General features: G+C 39.9%; 1 protein-coding gene across 26 annotated transcripts in view; it reads right to left on the bottom strand.

Annotated features, from left to right (window-relative positions):
* The window catches only part of LOC18436430 (DNA mismatch repair protein MutS, type 2), a 64,656-nt gene that overhangs the window by 4,678 nt on the left and 38,202 nt on the right, over positions 1-21,776 (bottom strand). For 21 of the 26 annotated variants that reach the window (XR_016040678.1, XR_016040680.1, XR_016040682.1 and 18 more), the window contains 2 exons: positions 13,091-13,194; positions 3,172-3,242 (listed from right to left, as the gene is read on the bottom strand). Coding sequence is in view for 17 of the 26 variants with exons in the window: in XM_006846450.4 (XP_006846513.2) it covers positions 3,172-3,242; positions 13,091-13,194 (175 nt within the window). In the remaining 9 variants the exon portion in view is untranslated. The remainder of the gene's footprint in view (positions 1-3,171; positions 3,243-13,090; positions 13,195-21,776) is intronic. The other 5 variants (XR_016040679.1, XR_016040676.1, XR_016040677.1 and 2 more) reach the window with 1 other exon arrangement.

Below are 21,776 nucleotides of genomic sequence, written 5' to 3'. Positions count from 1 at the left end.
TGGTCCATAAGGGAGCACACGAACTTTTCAACATTCAAAAAGAAACTCAAGGACTATTTCATATGCTCAAATATGATGAAATAAACATCTCATCAGTTGTATATTCTCAGTAAAAATTTCAGAAAAATAAGATCAAAAAAATCAAGTTGAAACTACTCAAGATCATGGAGTAAGCAAGCTAGTCTACAAATACCATGGGTATGGACTATACTATTACTTTGATACTCTTCAAATATCAAGTTTTCATGACCAAACATGAAGAAAGCTACTGTAAATTAAGAATTACAGAAAGCTTTGATAATGGAAATGAGGTAAGAATTAAAAATATACGAAGAACAATCAATACCTTAATGAAGCAATAGTATGGGCTTGATCACATAAATGAAGGACTACTCCATGGAAGGGTTTCAAATGAAAGCTCAAGGAAGAAGATAGTTTCATGGGTGGCTACATTTTTGTCAAGGGCTCTCTTTCTCTCTCTTTTAAGTGAATACTCAAGTTAGGGTTATAATTGATCCCATAAGCTACTTTTATACTTAGATCATAAAGATGGATTTGATCATGATCCTTGATGCCTTAGATCAATGGCACATGAGAGACTTTTATCCAAGCGACTCATCCATATCTTATCATCAAGATCAATGGATGAGCTTTTGACACCCTTCACTCCTCAAAACTTAGGTTTATAGCCATTTTACCTTGAAGCCCTTAGCTCCATATTTTATTTCCCATTAAGTTCAAATTCATGTTTACACTTATGCCCATGGTTTTTGAATAATTTGTGAGTCAATAAAATACAAAGACATGAACATAAAGGTAATATGGGACATCCACACATGTGAATAAAATATCTTATGATACCACTAATAGGATTTTAACAACACTAAAGTTTCACATGGGTCAAGCCCAAAGGTTACCACATAAGATATACCCACATGCTACAAAATCATATGTGGATAATAATATGAATTAAATTAATTCTCAAAATCTCATGACTTCACACATGCTAAAAATGGCACATATGAGAAAAAAAAAATATGCGACTTAAATTAAATTTAAGTCATAACAATATATAACACTTTAAATAACAAGATAACATGTTATAACATACTACCAATACAAGAATTAATGACAAATAGGTCCCCACATGGATATGACATCAGCATGATGTCATCCACGAGTGGGGAGGTCAGAGTGCCACGTGGCATCCCTATGGCAACTTGGGATCCATGTGGCATCCCCATAGGATGTCCTTGTTTGGTATTTATGTCAAACAAATTTGAAAATCACATTTTTTATAGTTTAAAAAAATCTGAAACATTCTTCAAAAATCGCAAAAATTCTCTAAATGATTTCTCAACATTATTATACAATTTCTCATCAATATAAAATCTTTTCTCATCAATTTTAGATTAATTTGGGCCAAAGGTAAATGAGATCTCTAGACTTATAACACTAATCGGAGTCTTCCATTAGACTAACCCGAATGACGCTCCACCGGTGTCTCAAGCCGACCCGATGGACCTATGCTCCACAATCTATGGCAAGGACACATAATTGGTCACATCAAAATCACTGAGCCAGAGCTTCCCGTCACCGGGGGTTCAATAGATTATTGGTGCACCCCTATGGGACATGTTCCAACTCAAATACAAGAGCATCTCAAAGCACATGTATACTAGCTCTTCTAAGTCGAATAATATTATAGAAGAGTGGCTTCCCATACGACTGTGGGTGCACATGCCATGGAACGGTCTCGTGTCAGGATACGGGCTCAATCACATGAGCCGACCATTCCATACAGGACGAATACTCTTTTAAATACTCGGGTTCTATTATTCTCGATTGGATTTTCCAAGCCCTGGTTATCACATCAACTATGAGGCATTCTAATCAATATAATCCTGACCAGGAGGTGACCCTCACACCTCCCCGAGAGTTCACACTCTCAAAACGTATACTCTCAATGCCTCAAATACTCGGGGTATATGAATTTGGGCCCCAGTGCGCCAAGCACCCGGATTCAGTCTCTCTCTAACTCCCACTGAGCATAAAACTCTTGGCTTTAAGGCCTTGAAAGGCCGCATAGCCAACAAGAATCCCTTCCAAAATCATTAAGGGGTCAAAATGGTCTCAATTAACATTTGAGGGGTTGTTTTTTCCTTTTCATTTCACTTAGGTATCTCCATATAAAAAATAAAACAAAATAAAAATTAAAAATTCCCCAATTGCCGTTGTTTAAGATTGGCAAGGAGAAACATCAGGGGCATTAAAATAATTTGATCTTGCAAGAGGCCCTAACCAAATGATGAAAATACCTCTACTGGTTTAGGATTACAAATAAAGAACACTCTAGTCAGGATCAGTAATGAGGAACACGTCGGGGTATTTTTGTCATTTGGTACATGCAAGGCATTTGGGTGCCAAATGAATAAAATACCCTTAGTTGTTCATCATTAGTAATCTAGAACAGTGTGTTCTTTATTTGAACCCTAAACAAACGACTTCGTTATTCAGTTGGGACCTCTTGAGGATCGAATTATTGAAATGTCCGGTATTGTTTCTCCTTCCCAATATTGAACAAGAGCAATTTGGGAACTTTTTCCCTTTCTTTTATGATACGAGGTACCTAAGTGAAATAAAAAGAAAACAAGTAACTTCTCAGATGTTAATTAGGATTATTTTACCTCTTTGATGATTTTCAGCCTTTTACATGACAATTATTTAGATGTGACTAATCCACAATATTAGAGTACTTCCAAGCCTGCAATCATAGAATAGATTCTCCATAGAAAAGAACTTCAATAGTTTTCTCTGGATGGGGACATTAATGAAAGCAATGCTAATTATCAAATATGAAACATGCATACCTCAAAAGAATGAACGAAAAAGGAAGGAAACAGTGGCTGGAAATTGTTAATAGTGAACATTTATGTCATGAATGATATTGTAATATTTAGATTTTTTTAAATCATTATCCTTATAATGAAGTTAATTAGATGTTATTAGTCCACAATATGATGTACGTGTTTTTTCCAGGGCAAATTGGAAGACATTACATTGCCTCACCTTGATTCAAGACTTCAATAGTTAACTTAATAAATCGCAGCCATTTAGAACTATAAGACATTCACATGACATAAATGCAGCAACTGGAGAAAAGATCCTTACACTAGACTATGTTGTGAATCTTGAACACCTCTTTGAAAGTCCTGCTTATATTTTTCCATATCAATTATGACCTGCATTTGTTATATAGTAATGAGCATTATTCACCCAAAAATATTGTAATGTGCATGGTAAGAACATTTGAAAGACATTATTCTTTGACAATAGTAATAATCTGGTCAAGTACCAATCAGAGAGAGTTAACACTACTTAAAATTGGAAGAGAACTACTTAATTCCACTTTCATCTTAATTTCAAGTCAATTACTTAACATGATAGTTTCAAGACACAATTGTTGGACCAAAGAAATTCATTGTCGGGAGCTTATACAAGCGTCGCTCATCATAACTGCAAGCTTCGCTCGCTCAACCTTGTCCTGCTGGCATACAAAGCAGGTCCTTACATACTCTTCAACATCGTCCATCTTCCTTGGCCAGGCCAATAGTAGCCCCCAAAAATAAGGCCTGCAATGTGTTCCTAGGTGACATGAGGATAGTCTCCTTGCATGTGATTTTAGATTTAGACTCAGGAGGGAGGGCTTCCCTAACAAGCCCGACATCAAGTTGGAACCAAACTAAGTCAAGATCTAGAAAAAGGGGAAGTCAAATAGGCTTTCAAATGTAATCTGTTTGACCTGAACTTTTATCACTTCATAAGGGGGTTCACCATGCCGCAAAGCACAAAAAAGCAAAAGCCTAAGGGGTGGATCCATATCATAAGGAAATATATCTATTGTGTGTTCACTACTTTCCACCTCTTGCTGCTAGTGACTAGCCAAAACAGTACTTGACCAGACTCCACAACCAGAATTGCGACACAAGTCAGGTCAACCATGTCAGTCAGGTCATCTTTTCTTGTTTATTTCCAATCCTAGAACCTGAACTCATTCCCATCATAATAAAACCTATTATTAAATCAATCCAAAACTCTAGCTAAACCCAAATTCCCTATCCCTAACCCTAACCCTTCTTTCCAAAGCCTCCACGCGTGTTACACTCGTGTAGGAGTACAAGTCCCCATGGTCTTCCAACACCATATCTTAAAATATAAAAATTATGAACTCTCATATTGTTTCTCTATTATTCAATAGTGTGATAGAAAAGAGTGGTGGGAATGCTCCTAACCTTCAAAAGTACTTCATTTGTATCATCAAAGAAACTTGTTGGGCAAGTGGTTGTGAGAGGACTAGAGTGTGTTCAAACAAATACATTCGTGCAGGTGAAATGGGTTGGAGCATAAGAGGCTCAATGATTTGGTCTTCACAAAATAAAACCTCAGGTTATGACAAAGGAAATAACATGTTGACAACAAATTATAGTGAGAGGCTTGTCACTATGCAACATAGTTATCACGAAGGACAGGACCACTTGGTCCGACCAGTCAGACTACCGACCGGTGCCTTGGTCAGTTTGGCCCAATGCTTAACTGAATTGACCCAGCTAAACAAAGTGAAAAAACTTTTTTCTAAAATACTTCATATTTTCAACTATTATTCTCATTTTTCTTATATTTTTCTAAATCTAATCAACCTAGTTCGACCACAAGGTGAACCGCTTTCGATTGGACTAGACCCTCACCGGTTCGGTGACCAGTCCAATCCTCATAAGTCATAACTATGATTTACAAGGTGTTATAGTGTTTTTCCATTACGGTATAGTTGTATAATTCTTGAAGTTCTAAGCTAGTGAAATAACGCAAAATGTAGGATGATTCAAAGGCCCATATGCGTACGCCATTAACTTGGAGAAAATTAACATTGCTAAGAATAGTCGTCATGCAAAAGCGACCAGTCCTTGAATGGATCAAAGATATGTATTAAATAAATGGAAGGAAATGGAACCATCAAATTGAGGTGACCTTTAAATTCTTTTTTCAATGAAAAAAAAAAAGATCTGGAACCATCAAATCAAGGTGAACTTAAAATGCTTGTTTAAAGACTCCTAAGCTTCTATACATACACTATGGTTTGTTAGTCCTGTAAAATATTTCTCATGAACCTAATGGGTTTCAACAGAGGGGAAATGAAGGATAACGATGTTGGCAGTGAATTGAATGGTGAAGAAGGAGATGAAGACGAATATTATGACTATATATGACATGCATTTATGCGTTTTATCATTTATGCATTATGTAAACCTTTTAAGGCCCATGCTTTGTCACTTTCAGACTAAGCTTTGTTACTTATTCAGTGAGATAGTTATGTTGTGGGGCTTTGTACACATATAGGATTCATTTTACCTGCTTAATGCCCTTTAAATTCAAGGTTTATTTATGTATTTGGAGGTGGGAGTGGTTGTGAGACAGAAAAAGGGAGCGGCATTGGAGATCGTTGCTTGCTAGAAGTTCCCTAGTTTGGGAGAACCATGGGAGTATACAATTAACACATAAAAATGAAGAAACATATATATAAAAAAAAGACTACTAGCATTTTAAAATACAATATTTAGATTCAAAATTAATAGATAAGATATACTTAATATAATTAAAAATAAACGTACTCAAATAAATTTTGAGAGCAACTGATTTAGCCTTCTCACATATAAGTCCTCCACAATAAGATATTGAAGATATTTGTCATTGTAAAAGATAATAAAATACTATTTTGGTCAAATCATGTAGAAGTCCTATCATTTTCTTCACATATTCCCTTCATTTCAACTAAAAACAAACCGAAAAAATAAAACGGAGGCATGGGTAGAGAGAGCAAATAAAATATAATAAAAATAAATTTATTCGAATAAACTTCAAGTGCAACTCATTTAATTACTTGAGTCTTCTCACATAGAAGTCCATCACAATAACATATTGAAGATATTTGTTATTGTATACGATAACAAACTAATATTTTGGTCAAATCATGTACAAGTCCTGCAATTCTGTTCAATATGATGTTTTCAGCTCCTTGGGAAGCAATCCTATGTGCTCCGAAGGTAGAGAACTTAAGGCAGGAGATGACTCCTGATGTAGACAAATTTGCAGAACAATAAAAACAGCAAGAACAAATGCCAAACACAAGCACAATTCAAAGAAACCTAGAGTTTCTTCTCCACACCCAATCTAGGGTTGCAAAAGCCTAAGCTTTTCTTTCTCTTTCAATTTCTAAAAAGTATGTGGAATGACCCCTCAAGGCCCCCACAAACCTCTTATATATTATAATTTAATGCCTCAAGTACAAAAAGTGCCCAAAATACATTGACCCATATATCCTAACTTAACTTTAAAAATTCATAATTACATTTTTACCCCTATGAATAGTACCCATGAACAGTAATTGTAAATAGTACTCATGAAGTAAATAAAAAAATAAAAACCCTATTATCCCTAAAAAACTAAAAACACCTATAAATAAATCTTAAAACTAAAATTATAGTATACATCCTTCAAAATTGAATAAAAATTAAAAATAAGAATAATTTTACCAACAACAACTCCCCAGCCCCTACCCACTCCCACTCCCACTCCCACTCCCACTCGCAAGAACTATCGACCAAACAATCGAACCAGGGCCGTCACCAGTTTGATAGCCAGTAGGGTCCTGATAAGACCATTATTCATTTTGAAGTGCAGACCCTTATCTTGTCTAACCCAAAATTGGTTCCTGACATCAAGTTATCTTTGCGAATGATTTTCATCATCCTACAAGCGTATACTTCCTTAAAAACCAATGTCATGCTTGTTATGTGTTTGTTACCTTAAAAATGATTCAAACCTAGTCTGAAAAGAACACCAAAACTCTTAGGACCGATTGCAATGGTGAATAATCATCAAAGAAGTCGTCAAGACTTCTTAAAGTCATAATGATATCCATAAAGGCACATGTTTACATAGCCAAACAGAACAAAATGGGGTTGTAGAGGGTATGAACCGAAATATTATGGTGACCACATGTGCATCACTTCTCCAATCCAATGTTCCTAGTAGTTTGTAGGTAGTCGTTGTTTCTTGACTAAGTCCTTATCTTATCAATAAAATTCCTAGAAATTTCTTGCTGATGTCTCTCATGTTGAGTGCCTGATTGGTCAAGAACCATATTATTCTATGTTGCATGTTTTTTGATATACTTGCTTTGTCATACTGAGTACCATTGAAAGGAATAAACTTACGGCTCCATCTGCTCCATGTATTTTCCTTAGATATGACACCACTCAAGGTTCAAAAACGCGGAGGCGGCCGCCTAGGTAGTTTGAGGTTTGGGCTGCCGAGGCGGCGCCCAAATATAAAGGCAGATTGGATTATTCCGGTGTTTTCCAACCTAAGTTGCACTTCAAGATATTTATCAAAGTGATTTACTACTGACGATGGAGTGAAATAAATTAATATAGTTATTCATGGTTACTATTACAAGCAAAAATTCAACCCTTCCATTATATTAATTAAAACTGAATTAATGCTATTAAATTAATATAGTTACTCATGGTTATTGTTATATGCAAAAAGCTTTTTCGACTACTGGTGTAAAAAGTCTAATCATTCCATATATTAATTAAAACTGAATTAATACTATTTCTTGGTTTACTAATAAATTAGTATACTACTCATGGTAACTGTTACATGCAAAAAGCTTTTTAGACAAGTGGCATTCTAATCCTTCCATATATTAATTAAAAGTGAGTTGATATTATTTTTTGGTTTACCAATAAATTAATATTGCTACTCATGGTTATTGTCACATGCAAAAAGATTTTTGGACAAGTGGCATAAAAAGGTGCACATCAACGCAGCGTCTAAGCACCCGCCTTTTATGCCGCCTAGGCGAGCGCCTAGATCAACCCACCTAGAGCACGCCGCCATGTCCACGACTTGGTATTTTGGAAAAAAAGCCAACAAGGCAACAAGGCAGCCAAATTCTCATTCTTGGACACCACTCAAAAAGGTTATTATTGTTGTGATTCAAAATCTGATACATTTCTTTGAAGGGTTCTCTTACTTTACGAAATTAAGGTTTTGAAACCCCAGCCATTCGTTTGTTTGCTTCATATCAATGTTTTAAAATGCGGCTGTATCGCCACATATACGGCCACATCATGCGGTGGGCTCCGCATCAGAATTGACCGCATATGCGCTTTTGACCTATGCGGCCGCATATGCACTGCATCAGACCGCATCGTAGCCGCATCCCGCATCGCACCGCATCCCACTACATCCCCTTCTGTCAAAATTTTTTCGATTTTGCCCTCGAGTAGGGGCAAAATGTTGCTTTTGACCATCCAAAAATGGGGGAAACTGTTTGGGGGGGTATTAAACCCCCTAAATGATGATTTTCATCCACTTTTGTGGCTTTTTTTGCATCAAATGGAGGTAAAAAAAAAATTAACGGAATTTATTTTTTATTCAAATCCTCGATTTCACGGTTGTTTGATACTTGGATGTTGATTTGGTGCTTTTGATTGTTAATTTGGGGATGTTAGGGTGAATTTGTGATAAGAAAAATTGACTTCAAATTTCAAAATTGACTCTCAAAATGGATGATTGTATTAAGTTATTAACTATTAACTCTTCTTGAGCTTGACTTTTGGTTTGTAATATCACTATTTTGTGCTTATGGTTGTTGATGGTTGTGCTTTTATGCTTATGGTTGAGCTTATGGTGCAAATTTGTGCTTGTGGTTGTTGATTGTTGAATTTTTATGAAGCTAATTTCAAGTTTCAAGTTTCTAGTTTCTATCAAGGGATAGTGGATAACTGGATACAGAATCTTCGATAGCTAATAATTTTCAAGTTAATCATTAAACAATCACATATATCACTTTCATATTTTTTTCTATGCATTAACCTATTTTTTAAGATTTTTTAGAATTTTTTTATATTTATTGACCGCGTCGTCGCGATGCACCCACATCCGGGCCGCATCGGCGCATCGGCCCGCCCACCGCTTTTAGCCGGATCCCGCATTTAAAACACTGCTTCATATTCTATGTTTTCCAGCTCTTTCTTTTGGTTCTTTTTCTAAACCCCACATATAAATTATACTAGACATAATAAGTCTCCAATTGTCCAACACAATGAACGAAAAATCGGCCGCCTTGCTGCCTAGGCGGCTTTTTCTTCAAAACGCCTAGTCGTGGGCATGGCGGAATGATCTAGGCAAGTCCATCTAGGCGCCCCCCTAGGCATCATAAAAGGCGGGGTGACTAGGGGCCACCTTGACCTGCACCGTTTTAGGCCACTTGTCAAAAAATCTATTTGCATGTATCAGTAACCATGAGTAGCAATATTAATTTATTGGTAAACCAATAAATAATATTAATTTAATTTTAATAAATATATAGAAAGATTAGACTTTATATACCACTTGTTGAAAAAGTTTTTTGCATGTAACAGTAACCATAAGTAGCTACATTAATTTATTGGTAAACTAAAAAATAGCATCAATTTAGTTTTAATTAATGTATGGAAGGAATAGACTTTTTATGCCACTTGTTGAAAAATATTTTTGCATATAACAGTAACCATGAGTAGCTACATTAATTTATTGGTAAGCCAGAAAAGTAGTATCAATTCAGTTTTAATTAATATACGGAAAGAATAGAATTTTTATGCCATTTGTCGAAAAATCCTTTTTCATGTAACAGTAACCATGAGTAGCTATATTAATTTTTTGGTAAACCAAAAAATGGAAGGATTGACTTTTTTGCATGTAACAGTAACCACGAGTAGGTATATTAATTTATTACATTCCTTTTGTCAACTGTTAATCACTTTGATAAATGTCTTGAAGTGCAACTTAGGTTGGAAAAAATAGGAACATCTAGACAGCCTTTGTATCTGGGCGGCCACCTTGACGACCGGGCGGCCCAGACCCCAAACCGCCTAAGTGGCCCGCCTCCGCATTTTTGAACCTTAGTCAAACAGTCCCAGTAGATAATCCTGTTGAGACTACTTCATCAGGTACCAGATTCTGCTCCTTCTGACTACAAGCGGCTAAAGTGGGGGGTGTCAGATATAGAAATTCAGGGGAAATAAAACAACACTTTTATCGCATATACTTTGCTTCCCCATTTTACAGGTGGCAATGTATACATTCATGTATCATGACACAATACATTTATAAAAAATAAAAATAAAAAAAGATGTGCCCAGGTTGCTGCCATGTTCTCACAAATCTTGCACAAAACAAAAAAAACACATACCTAAGAGTTCCTAGGATTACTTCTTAGAACTTCGTACATCCCACACAAGATCTCCTGAGGTCAATGGCACAATATGACACAGGCAAAGTCCTTTTTCAACTCCCTTTGGGAATAAAATAGTTTGGAACATGAGCATAGAGAAGACAACTCCACTCCTCTCATTCAGAGTTTTCTCCCTCCCTCTAGGGCATCTCTCTCACATACACATACAGCCCTCTAAGGATCTCATTCTTTCTTTCACCTTGCATGTGATCAGGCCATAGAGAACACCTTTCTCTTTCACACATGTGGAACAGCCTATAGAGAGCCTCTTTCTCTTTCACATAGGAACCCCTTTCTCTTTCACATGCCTGAAGCAGTCCGTAGCAAATCTCTCTCTTCCACATAAGTGCAGCCCTGAAGCACCCTCTCCCTCTCTCTCTCTCTCTCTCTCAAATACACACACAGTGACGTGGATAGAATGAAGATCCACTTTCTTCTCAAGTGAAGCTGATGGAGAGACCATCTCTTCTCTTTACTTGGATGGCTTGGAGATAGCTTCATTACTCTCACGAGGATGCCCTAGAGAGACATTCTTTCTCTCCCATGTGAAGCCCTTGAAGACTAGTCTGTCACATGAAGCCCAAGAGACAACATTGTTTTTCCTCTCATGTAAATCCTTCTAGAGGAAACCTCTTCTCTCTCTTACTAGCAGGTGCTGCCCTAGAGGAATATTGTTTTCCTTACTCGCATTTACCACTATCACTAGAATTTAAAAATCTTTCTAAAATATTAATTCTTTCTTTAAAGAGCAATCTTTTTCCAAAAAACAATTTGTCACCTGCTTTGATATTCTCAAAGTTCAAAAGGAGTCAGAAATACATGGACATCCTAACCTTTTTAGGTTTTGTAATTTGACAATAACCAAAGAGGACTTTTAGTTTGTCACATCGGACCTATGGCCATTGGGACCCAATGATCCTCTTGCTTTTACTATCACGTGGGTCCAATGGCTAGTGGGCCCCACCTGACGTACTTCAGAATTCATGTGATCATGGTTGCCACAAGTGTGGCCCACCAGCATCTAAAATGTCTCCATCCCATATATTGGAGAGAAAAAAAGTCTTATTCCAAATAGTCCTTTGGAGAAGACAAAAAGTATAATTCCACATAGACCCTCCTCTCCTTTGAGAATACAAACATAATAACTTTAAGGTTTTCTCGAGAAAGACAATCATTTAGTCTCCTAAAAAAACACACTTTAAAAATATTGGAAATTTTGAAAGAGTAGGTATGCCATGGGATGATGCTTCAACTCATAACCACGCATTCCATGTGCGCTAACCATACAATCACGCTCTACCTCTTAGACTAACCTAACATAGCCCATGACCTATTTGTCTCTCTTATAGGGGTTCATGGTGGCCTATCAAAGTTAGCCAAAATGCAGATAGACAATAATGTTGCTATGGATTTCAGACACCCCTAAGGGCAAGTCATGTTAGTCCAAGCATGTACACCAATCCCAATTGTGGGTTTCCTCTCTCAGCAGAGGCATGCGCAGACCCCATTGGTGCTCTTCCAAATGGTTATCATGGGTGCATGTTGAGGTTTTGGCCCCTACCCTCACAAGCCTCCAACCTTCTCCTGGGATTACATATTCCTCCTGGCTCACAACCATCGTGTGCACTACGACCTCAACAAGGGATAACCATAAACCCTTCGGCATGGTGTACCAGACCTCATGCGTCTTTGGAGCCCAGGGACGCTTGGTTTCTTTACTTAATCAGCTTAGATAAAGAGGTAAACCCTAGAGAGAGTCCTGCAGTACACTTGCCATTTTAAGCCCTTTTGGCCATAAACCCATTGGGCCAATCCACACTCCAACTCAAACTGGGGTGTCTTTCTTTTATGTCATTAGTAGCGTTAGTGTTTACATGGGGTAATACAAAAGCTAAGGCCCTTCAAGGCCACAAAAAAAAAAAAAGTTGACTATTTTCTCAGGTCTGGTACAATTTATACTCCTCCTACTCATTATGGTTTTAAGTCTGCATGTCTATCATTCTCTTCTTGTTACATCTTTATCTCCTATTTTTGAACTAAGTAATTGTAAAGAGGTTGTGAAATGTGATTGTTGGAAAACTACTACAGTGAGGATCTTTAGGCTTTGGAAAACACAATACTTGGGACTTGGTCTCTCTACCACCTGGAAAGAATCTCATTCAAAATGGATTTATAAGGCTAAGACCTTACTACAAGATGATAACGTAAGTTGGTATAAAGGGCACATGAGTATGATCCGAACTATGAGGAACTATTTTCTCAGGCACCAAACTTTCATTCATACAAAGGAACATGATTGCAGGTTGTTCTAATAGGATCAAAAATTGTTTTAAGAAATCGGATCCTCTTTAAATCTGAGTTCTAACAAATATGATGCTCTCTGAATCTCATAGGATATGATGCTCTCTGAATCTCATAGGCTAAGAACAAAAGTTGATTCATTTCTCCTTCAACACAAAAGACATGTTGAAAATCATGAAATGTGACTAGAAGAGTATGGTGACTGCCATAAACGATTGACAAAAGCCATTGCAAAATCATTGCCAAAGTATGCCTATGGTTTCAAACATATACACCATTAATTTCTCTCATTATTGCATTCAGTCAAACAGAACATGGAGGTCAACTAGAACTTCCAACAAGAGAACAAATACATTGCCAAAACAAGAAGAACTGGAAAAAGAATAAAATCTGATACACATTTTAAACCCATGTGAAACAATTCAATATATAGGAGATAATAAAGTATACCTTGTTAATCTCAGCACTAGCTGTTCCATACAATTCACGGGCACAATTCAATATAGAATGGGGCAATCCTAGTCTTTCAGCAATATTAATTGCATTTGAACGTCCTTCAAGTAAAAAAATGATAATAAGCACATCAATATATTATTTTGATAGGTAAATCCACTAATATAGATTGTAGTAATCCAACGAATCACCTCAGAGGAGCACATTAGTGCGTTATCCTGGAAAGTGAAAGGATAAACAAAATGGCTCGCATAAAACGTTGCAGTATAGAAAGTTACTAAAATAGAGGAAACATTCAACTGAAGAGGTAGTACCATACAATTCTAGCATTTCATAAAATGAACATTTAATTATTCCAAGAAGAAAGCTCTTTTAATAAGTATCTCATGTCATAAGTATTTCAAGCCAATTTGATTGGGGGATAACTTATTTTAGGTTTGGTGATAGCCAAAATTATTACCAACATATTTTCCTGAAAAATCTGAAGGTACTATGGTCGCTGCTTAGAAATATAAAGAGGGTGATCATCAGGACCAAGAAGAAAACCCTAATGATCTCTATAGAAGGGGATCAGCTAGAGGGTAGACCCATCTCCTTTTGGGTCACCTGATTAGGGGCTATGGGAACAATTGGCTTCTAGAGAAAGAGAGGTAGACCCTCCAACAGAGAGATAGGAGGACCTCTTGGGAGAGAAGCATGACCCCCAAACTTGAGAAGTGGTTTTCCGAGGAGTACTGAGTTTGACCAGTTTCCACTCCAAAATAAAAAGTCTCGTGGTAATCTCAAGTTTCCCTTCCCAAAAGCGATGTTGCAGTGGGAAATAGGGAGATTGATCAACAGTGTTGTTCGGTCAGGAGAACAGGTTAGAAGGGAAGATTTGCAAGTGGATTTGCCGATGTTGTGGACGCAACCTCTTTGAGGTACACCACGTAAATCATGTGCTATTGTGGAATGTTTTTTTTTTTGTGCTGTGTTTCTTGCACTTGATTTGGGGTTGTATTCATCTATGTCATAGTAGCTATCTATGTACACAATCTTGTGTGAGATCAGCGGTATTTGAAATTTTCCCAAAAATGAAATCGAGGGGTTGCATTTGACCCTAAAAACTTAAAACCAATATGAAATTACTTGCTATTTTATAATTGGTTCTCTTTAGCAACTAAATAGGAACCAATATTCCAACAACGATGGAGAGCTTGACTTTGATTTCACATGTTGTTTCCTAACTGTTTCTACCCATGTTACAAGCATAGTTACTGGGAACGAGAATGTGAGAAGTTTCGGGAAAGGGAACGGGAGCGCATAGCGAGTTTAGCTCGAAGTTCCCTGGACGGCAGAGTGAGCTCCATACACGGCCTGGGGATGGGAGCGAGTTCCATGACTTCTAGGGAGCACATTGCTATCTCGACGAGAGCGCATTGCTATCTCGACGGGAGAGGGTTCCCTACCAAAAGGGATCGCGTTGTGTCGTTCTTAGTATCAGGGTTTCGGAGTTCACTATTCCCATATATTATAAACTGGGAGCGAGTTCCATTAGATAGCATGTTTAACTGTTTCCAAATCCACGATTCCAAGGTATTAATGTAATAAAAAATCATCGCATTGAGATTGCCTTTGAATTTTGTATGCTATTGGAGCATGATGTCATACCGAATTTAGCAAACAACAGTATTGGGGTGCATTGGAGCATGATCATACTAAATTCAATGAAAAACCTTATCGTGATGCATTGGAGCATGATTTCACACCAATTTCAGTAAACAACATTATTGTGGTATACAGTACACCACTACACCTTAATTATACAATACCCTTCTCTAAACTGGCACTCGATGCTGAGCAAGATTTAACCTTCTCAAGTCTATACTATTGACACTCAAGGATGGGCTAGATTTCCCATTTTGACTAAGTTTGTAATCGACGATTGAGTACATGTATTGTGCTCATGCACGAGCATATTGTGCATTACTCCCCCAGTTAAAACACTCAAAACACCACACTAGGTTGATTGTTTTAGGGTAAAATTTTGGGAACCATATAGCAATTGCTAGATGATTTTTTTTAAAGAAAATTTTGAAATTTGAGTTTTGTGACACATATCGAGCCCTTAAAAACCTAGATGGTGACTACAAATCATTCTATAATCGGTATTCACAGGTTGCGTTAAATGTTTTAGGTGGCAGCTATGACTTGTTGGGTTCATTCTTGCATTAGTGGTGCATTTCTATTGAAATGCATCATTAACAGATTTTGTAAAACATTCTTCCTATCTTAATGAAGTGCGTTCATCATGACCTTACCTCACAATAAAACTGCAACACAGCAAACTCTTTAACCTCCTTCCAATCTTGTCCCTACTCTAGTTGCCTTTCTTTAAAATTGGACACAAGTGTCATTGCAAAATGTGTACATCGTAGAAAAATTGAGCAAAATCGAATACTACATACGAAAAAAATAAACTTTGTAGGTGTTGCTCGCTCCCATGGTATAGGATACTCAATTCCTAGTATGATGGAATCGTAGTTACGAATGATATTGGAGCCATGATCTTGGGCATGCGGATCTTTGGTAAGGAAACTCGTTCCCAAATAATAGGAATCGAGTTCCCATAAGGTACGAGATCCAAATACGCAAGGAAGCGTCTGGAATTGAGATCCAGTCACTCGGAGCGTGGGATCGAGATTGTAGGGTGGAAGCAAGCCCCTACATGGGCGCTCCAAATGCTTATGGCTACAAGACTCGAGTGAGTCCACTTGGACTCGGGCGAGTAACTCAGCCTCGCCTTATGGGCGAAGCCGAGTTACCTCGAGTTGTGTGCACAACTCAAGGTACATAGAAAGATTTCAAAAAAATTTGTAAAAAATACGAGTATGTTGTACAAATTTTTTGCATATGATTTTAGATTTTTTTGTATAGATTGATGAGTGTTTTTTTGCCATAATCTCTATTTTTATTTATATTTTGTGGATTTTTTGAAATATCCCTATTGTTTATTTCTATGCTTTTGTAAGTGTATTTTTTTGGATTTTTCTTTATTTTTGGATTTTTTAAAATGCCCCTTTTTTTAAAATCCATTTTTTCTATGCTTTTGTAAGTGTATTCTTTTGGACTTTCTGAGGTTGCTTTTGGTTTTTACTTTTAATACCTTTATTTGACTTTGTTCTTATTTTATATTTTTTAAGAAAATTCTAGGGATTTTTTTACCTGTACAAGAGACGTCTGAGTCCACTTAAACTTGGTCAAATACATCACCCCAGCCAAGGGCTGAGTCCCTTGGCTGATGCGAACTTCTAAACATTTGTTTCTGCTTATGGAGTTATTTGAGATACAGAATTCTTCCATCTCCATCACTAAGCTTCGGTGCTCAATACATCGAACAAAAGTTTGCAAGAGTGCACTCTTGAAACACAGATTAAAACAAAGAAGTATGCTTTCTCGAGACCAAAAATTACCTTAGCAGTGGCCACAAGAAAACATTGCATAGAAACTGGTGTTTCTTGGTAGCATTAGGTCGGATAGTAATTTCAGGTGCAGTATAACTTGTGTATCAATTTTAAATAGCACTACAGCTTCAATTATACATCAGAGAACTAGACTATTTTGACACAATCTGACATGGGAATGTTATAATATCTTGGAAACTAATCTTACAATGCCAAATTAAATAAAATTTGAAAAGGAAGAACTCCTATTCCTAACCCAAGTTACTTTTAATCAGAATAGGTCATCTCTCCAAATTTAAAGTTGAAAGATTTCTGAGGTACAAATGGACCAAGTGAGGAACCATTAATAGACAGCAGTGTTATTTCCTCGTGGTGGCGCATTCAGATAAAGGGGATGATGCTGATGACACCAGACTTTTTTTATTTCTCCAAATAAACTCACCATCTAGGACTTCCTATAATAATATCTGCAAAAGAAAGCAAACATGCAATCTTCTTCGCTTCTTCCCCCTTCCTCCGGTAGTTCGCCCCTGATCTCCATCCCTTCATAGTCCTCCTCCAACTTTGCTCGACTCTTCATATCTTCTTTGGGTGGAGCCTTTCAGCCTCAAAGAGACGACCGCAAAGGCATTGAAAGCTGAGCCAAAGAAGGATGGAAGGAACCAGGACTGAAGTGTAGACAACTCTCCAACGGGTCTTTCTTCTTCTCCTTCCCCTCTGAGGAAGGGGCCGCCTAGCCCTCAGCAGAGCTTCCAATGTTCGCTTCTGTTGAGGCACTATTCAGCTTTCCAAATTGTCCGACGATTTGGGGGCCTACCATCGCCAAAAGGTTTGCTCTCGGCCTCCACCATCCCTCTCCATGGATGGTGCCTTGAAACCTTCAAAGCCATTGGTAATGCTTGCAGCTCCTTTGTGGCTGTCCACTGGCAGTCCATGCAGAGCCTACCGCTCGGGTCTTTGCTGCTCATCATAGATGTTCTCGAAGCTCATAGAATCCCCCCCCCTCCCCCCTTTTCTTTGACTGGAAGTTGCGGGAGCTTTCTACCAGGTTTTCCTTTCCTGGTCAGCTGCTTCTCCCCCTGCCCCTCACTTTGTCTCTTCGGAGGACCCACCATGCCACGGTCCATCTCAACAGATTTTGCTGGCTTCCAACCTTCAAGAGCAATGGATTGTTGTCTCTAGGAAAAGCCAAGACCGCGAACAGGACCGTCGCAACCGAAATTTTCGACGACCTCCTCTTCAAGGGGACCTGCCACCCTCTCGCCGCCCTGCTCCGCCTCCCCCACCTCCACCACCCCCACTCCCGCCGTCTCTTTCCCCAAATGGCTATGAGCCACTTTCCCGCGCCCGGGAACCAATGTCCCACATCACCACCGCCTCAGTCAACTACCCTCTGGAGGACATGTACCCCCCATTAATTTCAGCCTCACATTAGCCACCTTTCGATGTTGACATTGCCAATCCTGTGTTCTTTAAGGACACCTCAACCTTGCCACCTGCCCCCGCCTCGAGCTTAGCTCCCCCTTTTTGTCGGTCAATAGCTCTCGACACCTGTCCTCAGCCTTCACCTACTCCTGTCACCTTCACTCCCACACTTGTCTCTCCCCCCGAGACTTCACGTCCTGCTGACACTTACCCTTTCCACCACACCTCCTCGCCCATCCTTTTTGGCTCTGTACCACCCTCCTTGTACTCCTTTTCACATCCTGCACCGTCGAACCCTAACACCAACCACCACGCAGTACCCAAGCCTTTATTGCCCTGCCTCTAGGAGCCCCTGCCATCATGCCTTTGTCCTTTGTCCACCTCGTAACCTTCTCCTTCTCCCAACCCCCATCCTCTTCCAGCGCCTTTTCTATCCCCTTTTCTTTCTGGCGCTAGACCTTCTCCCCCACCCTCGCCACTGCTCAACAACTTCGGGGCCGAAACGGAAGTGTCCATCGAGGAAGACAACTACCCTATCCCCACTGCTGAGGAATAAGCTACCACCACGGACGACGTGGACCCCCACCAATTAGCTAACCCTGGCTCTGCACCACCTGTGCTCATTGGCTACGCTGCCGACCCCCTCAGTGGTGATTCCATCATCATTTCAATCCCTATCCTTGTCAGCCTTCCCCCACCAACTCCATTCTCATCTCAACCCCCCCTTCGCCTTATCACGACGCACCCATCACCTATATCCAATCTGGTCCTCCCATTCCACCTCCCTTGGTCTTCTTACTCCCCCTATTCTTGCCTCCCCCTAGCCCTATGATGGACCAGGATTCTCTTGATCCCATTGGCCCTCCACCTGCCCTAGCTTCTCACCCTACTCTAACCACTTCTTCACCCGAACCCAATCTAGTGCCACCCCTCCCCATGACTGATCCCAACCCTCTAACCCTTCTGCTTTCCCAATCTCTTCCCTTTATACACCCTCCACCTCCCAAACCCCGAAACCTCTACCTAACCTCACATAGGCGCACTCGACAGCTCTGCAGTATGTTGCCTCCCCTGTGTCTCTCTTTAACTCCCCTGTCACTTCGGGGAATAGCTCACCTCTCCCCCCCCCCCTCCTCCTCGCAAACCCTGGGACCTCACCTCACTTGAATCCCTTTAGCATCTCTTCAAGCAATTTTCGACCAACTCCAGCAGATGGGCTCCCCTCTCTGGGGTTGCCGGCCATACTATCTCCATCAGTTGTCGCTTCGACGACATCTTCTGATTCCCTTCAGCCGATTGATACTATGGGGGACCCTCTCTCTGCACCCTTGGTGGACTCTAACTACATTAATGGCATCGACTGAGGCCAAGGCAAAATCCTCGATGTTATGCAAGTGATGGGCTTACCTCACTTTGGACCTGACAGACCTGTCCATGAATTCTTCACTGTCGGTGTGCAGTCTCGCTTTCGAGTAAGCAAGAAAGGAAGCTGCAAGCTCGCAAATCTGGCTTGCAGCATTAATTATGACAAACCGTTCTTTCCCCTCTTCCTCCCCTTGCATTACTCAGACACCCACTTTGGGTCTCCTAGTGAGACGTTTCCTTCAGAACTCTCCTCTTTCTCTCTCAACCTCATGTTGATTCTATCATGGAATACCCAAGGGCCCCAAACTAGCCCACAAAAAGCAGGAAGTTAGGGACCTTTGCTTCTGGCATAGGCCCACTATTCTGGCTCTAACCGAAACTAAGTCACCCCACCCCTCCTTGCTTCAGGTCAAATACATGTGGGGATGCCAACCTTTTCAATTGGCAGCCTTACCCGCCGAAGGAGAATCGAGGGGCATCTGGTTTATATGGGATCCTACGGCCCACACCTTAACCTCTTCCCACACAGCCAAGTATTCGGTGATTGTCCTTTTCTCTAGGGTACCCGATGGATTACAGTGGAAATTTACAGCAATTTATGGACCCAATATCGACTCAAACAGACAACTACTTTGGGACGAGCTTAACCTTGCTACCTCCCTCCCACACCCGACTTGGTGCTTAGGGGGGGACTTCAATGTCACCAGATAGTCCTATGAGAGGAATTCTTCCTCCAGGATTACCACGGCTATGACCGCTTTCTCAAACTTCGTTGGCCTGAACAGCCTTCTTGACCTACCCACCCAAGGAGCCCAATTTTCTTGGTCCAATCACTCCACCAATATGCCCCTTTCTAAACTCGATCGGTTCTTGGTTTCTATTGACAGGGATTCCACCTTCCATGGGACTCACTCTTTGGCCTTACCAAAGCCTACCTCTGACCATTGTCCTTTACTTTTTGATACTAATCCTGCTCAGAGAGGTGTAAAACCTTTTAGGTTCGAATTAGCATGGTTGGAAGAACCTTCTCTTGCATCTCATTTCCCAGTTTGGTGGCAGGATCTATCTAACTCAGTAGTTGGCTGGGCCAGTTTTACAATCTAGTGCAAATTACAATTACCTAAAGCATGCCTCAAAACTTGGAGTCAAAGCCTTCCGGGTTCCTCGGACACCAAAAAGGTGCCACTCTTGAGGCCATTCAGACCTTGGACAACATTGAGGAAACGAGGACCTTATCTGACTCAAAAATTTCAACACAAGATCAACTTAAAACTCTCTACCAATCCCACCTGCAGAAAGAGGAAATTTTCTGATACCAACATTCCAGTATCAAATGGTTGAAGGCTGAGGACCTCAATATTGGCTTCTTCCACAGGACTGCTAATTGCAGGCTTAGAGACAACACTATCTCGCACCTCTTGCTAAGGGATAATCTCATAGGCCAACCACAAGAAGTTGAACAGCACATCCTCTCTTACTTCAAAAATCTCTTTCCCGCCCCTGTCGGCCCCAGAACTACCATGGGGGACCTCTCCTTCCAGGTAGTACCTACCGATAAAGCTTTTTGGCTTGAAAGACCCTTCACCGAGCCCGAAATCTTAACTGCCTTATCTTAGCTGAACTTGGACAGAGCCCCTGGGCCTAACGAGTTTCCTATAGCCCCTTTCAAACAATATTGGGATGTCTTCATAGAGGACTTCCTGGCTCTCTTCGATGAATTCCATTCCAGGGGGGGTTATCCACCGACCCATGAATGCTACATTCATAATCTGAGTCCCAAGGTTGAAGGAGCTTCTCAACTTAAAGACTTCCGACCAATTAGTTTGTTAACTCCACCTACAAAATCATTGCCAAGGTCTTGGCTTCCCGCCTCAAAGAAGTTATTTCCCTAGACCGCCAGATCCTTAACGGGGCCCTAGTAGCTCATGAATGCATCCACTCAAGATACATGTCCAAAGAACCAAGAATCTTTGTTAAGCTTGACTAGGAAAAGGCTCATGACCATGTAGATTGGGACCTCCTCGAAGAAACCCAATCCAAAATGGGATTCAGAGCTAGATGGAGAAACTGGATGAGAGCGTGATACTCACATCCACACTTCTCCATCCTCATCAACGGATACTCACATCCACACTTCTCCATCCTCATCAACGGATACTCACATCCACACTTCTCCATCCTCATCAACGGATCCCCCAAAGGATTCTTTCCTTCCACCAGGGGTTTGCGTCAAGGAGACCCCCTTCCTCTTTGCAACCTCAGCCGAGGTTTTCACCCAATCCATTCCAGGAATGTATTCGGTTGGGCGTATGCACGAATTTACTGTGGAACACCATTGGCCTACTGTCACGCACCTTTAATATGCGGATGATACCCTGGTCTTTTGCAACGCCAATCCTGAAAAGATCCACAATCTCTTCCTGTTTCTCAGATGTTTTGAATTTGTCACG

Source organism: Amborella trichopoda, chromosome 9 (genome assembly GCF_054954075.1).
Source record: "Amborella trichopoda isolate Santa Cruz 75 chromosome 9, AtrichopodaSantaCruz75HAP2 v2.0, whole genome shotgun sequence".
NCBI lineage: Eukaryota > Viridiplantae > Streptophyta > Magnoliopsida > Amborellales > Amborellaceae > Amborella > Amborella trichopoda.
The sequence above is the reverse complement of the archived record's forward strand: the minus strand, read 5'-3'. Positions and strand labels throughout refer to the sequence as shown.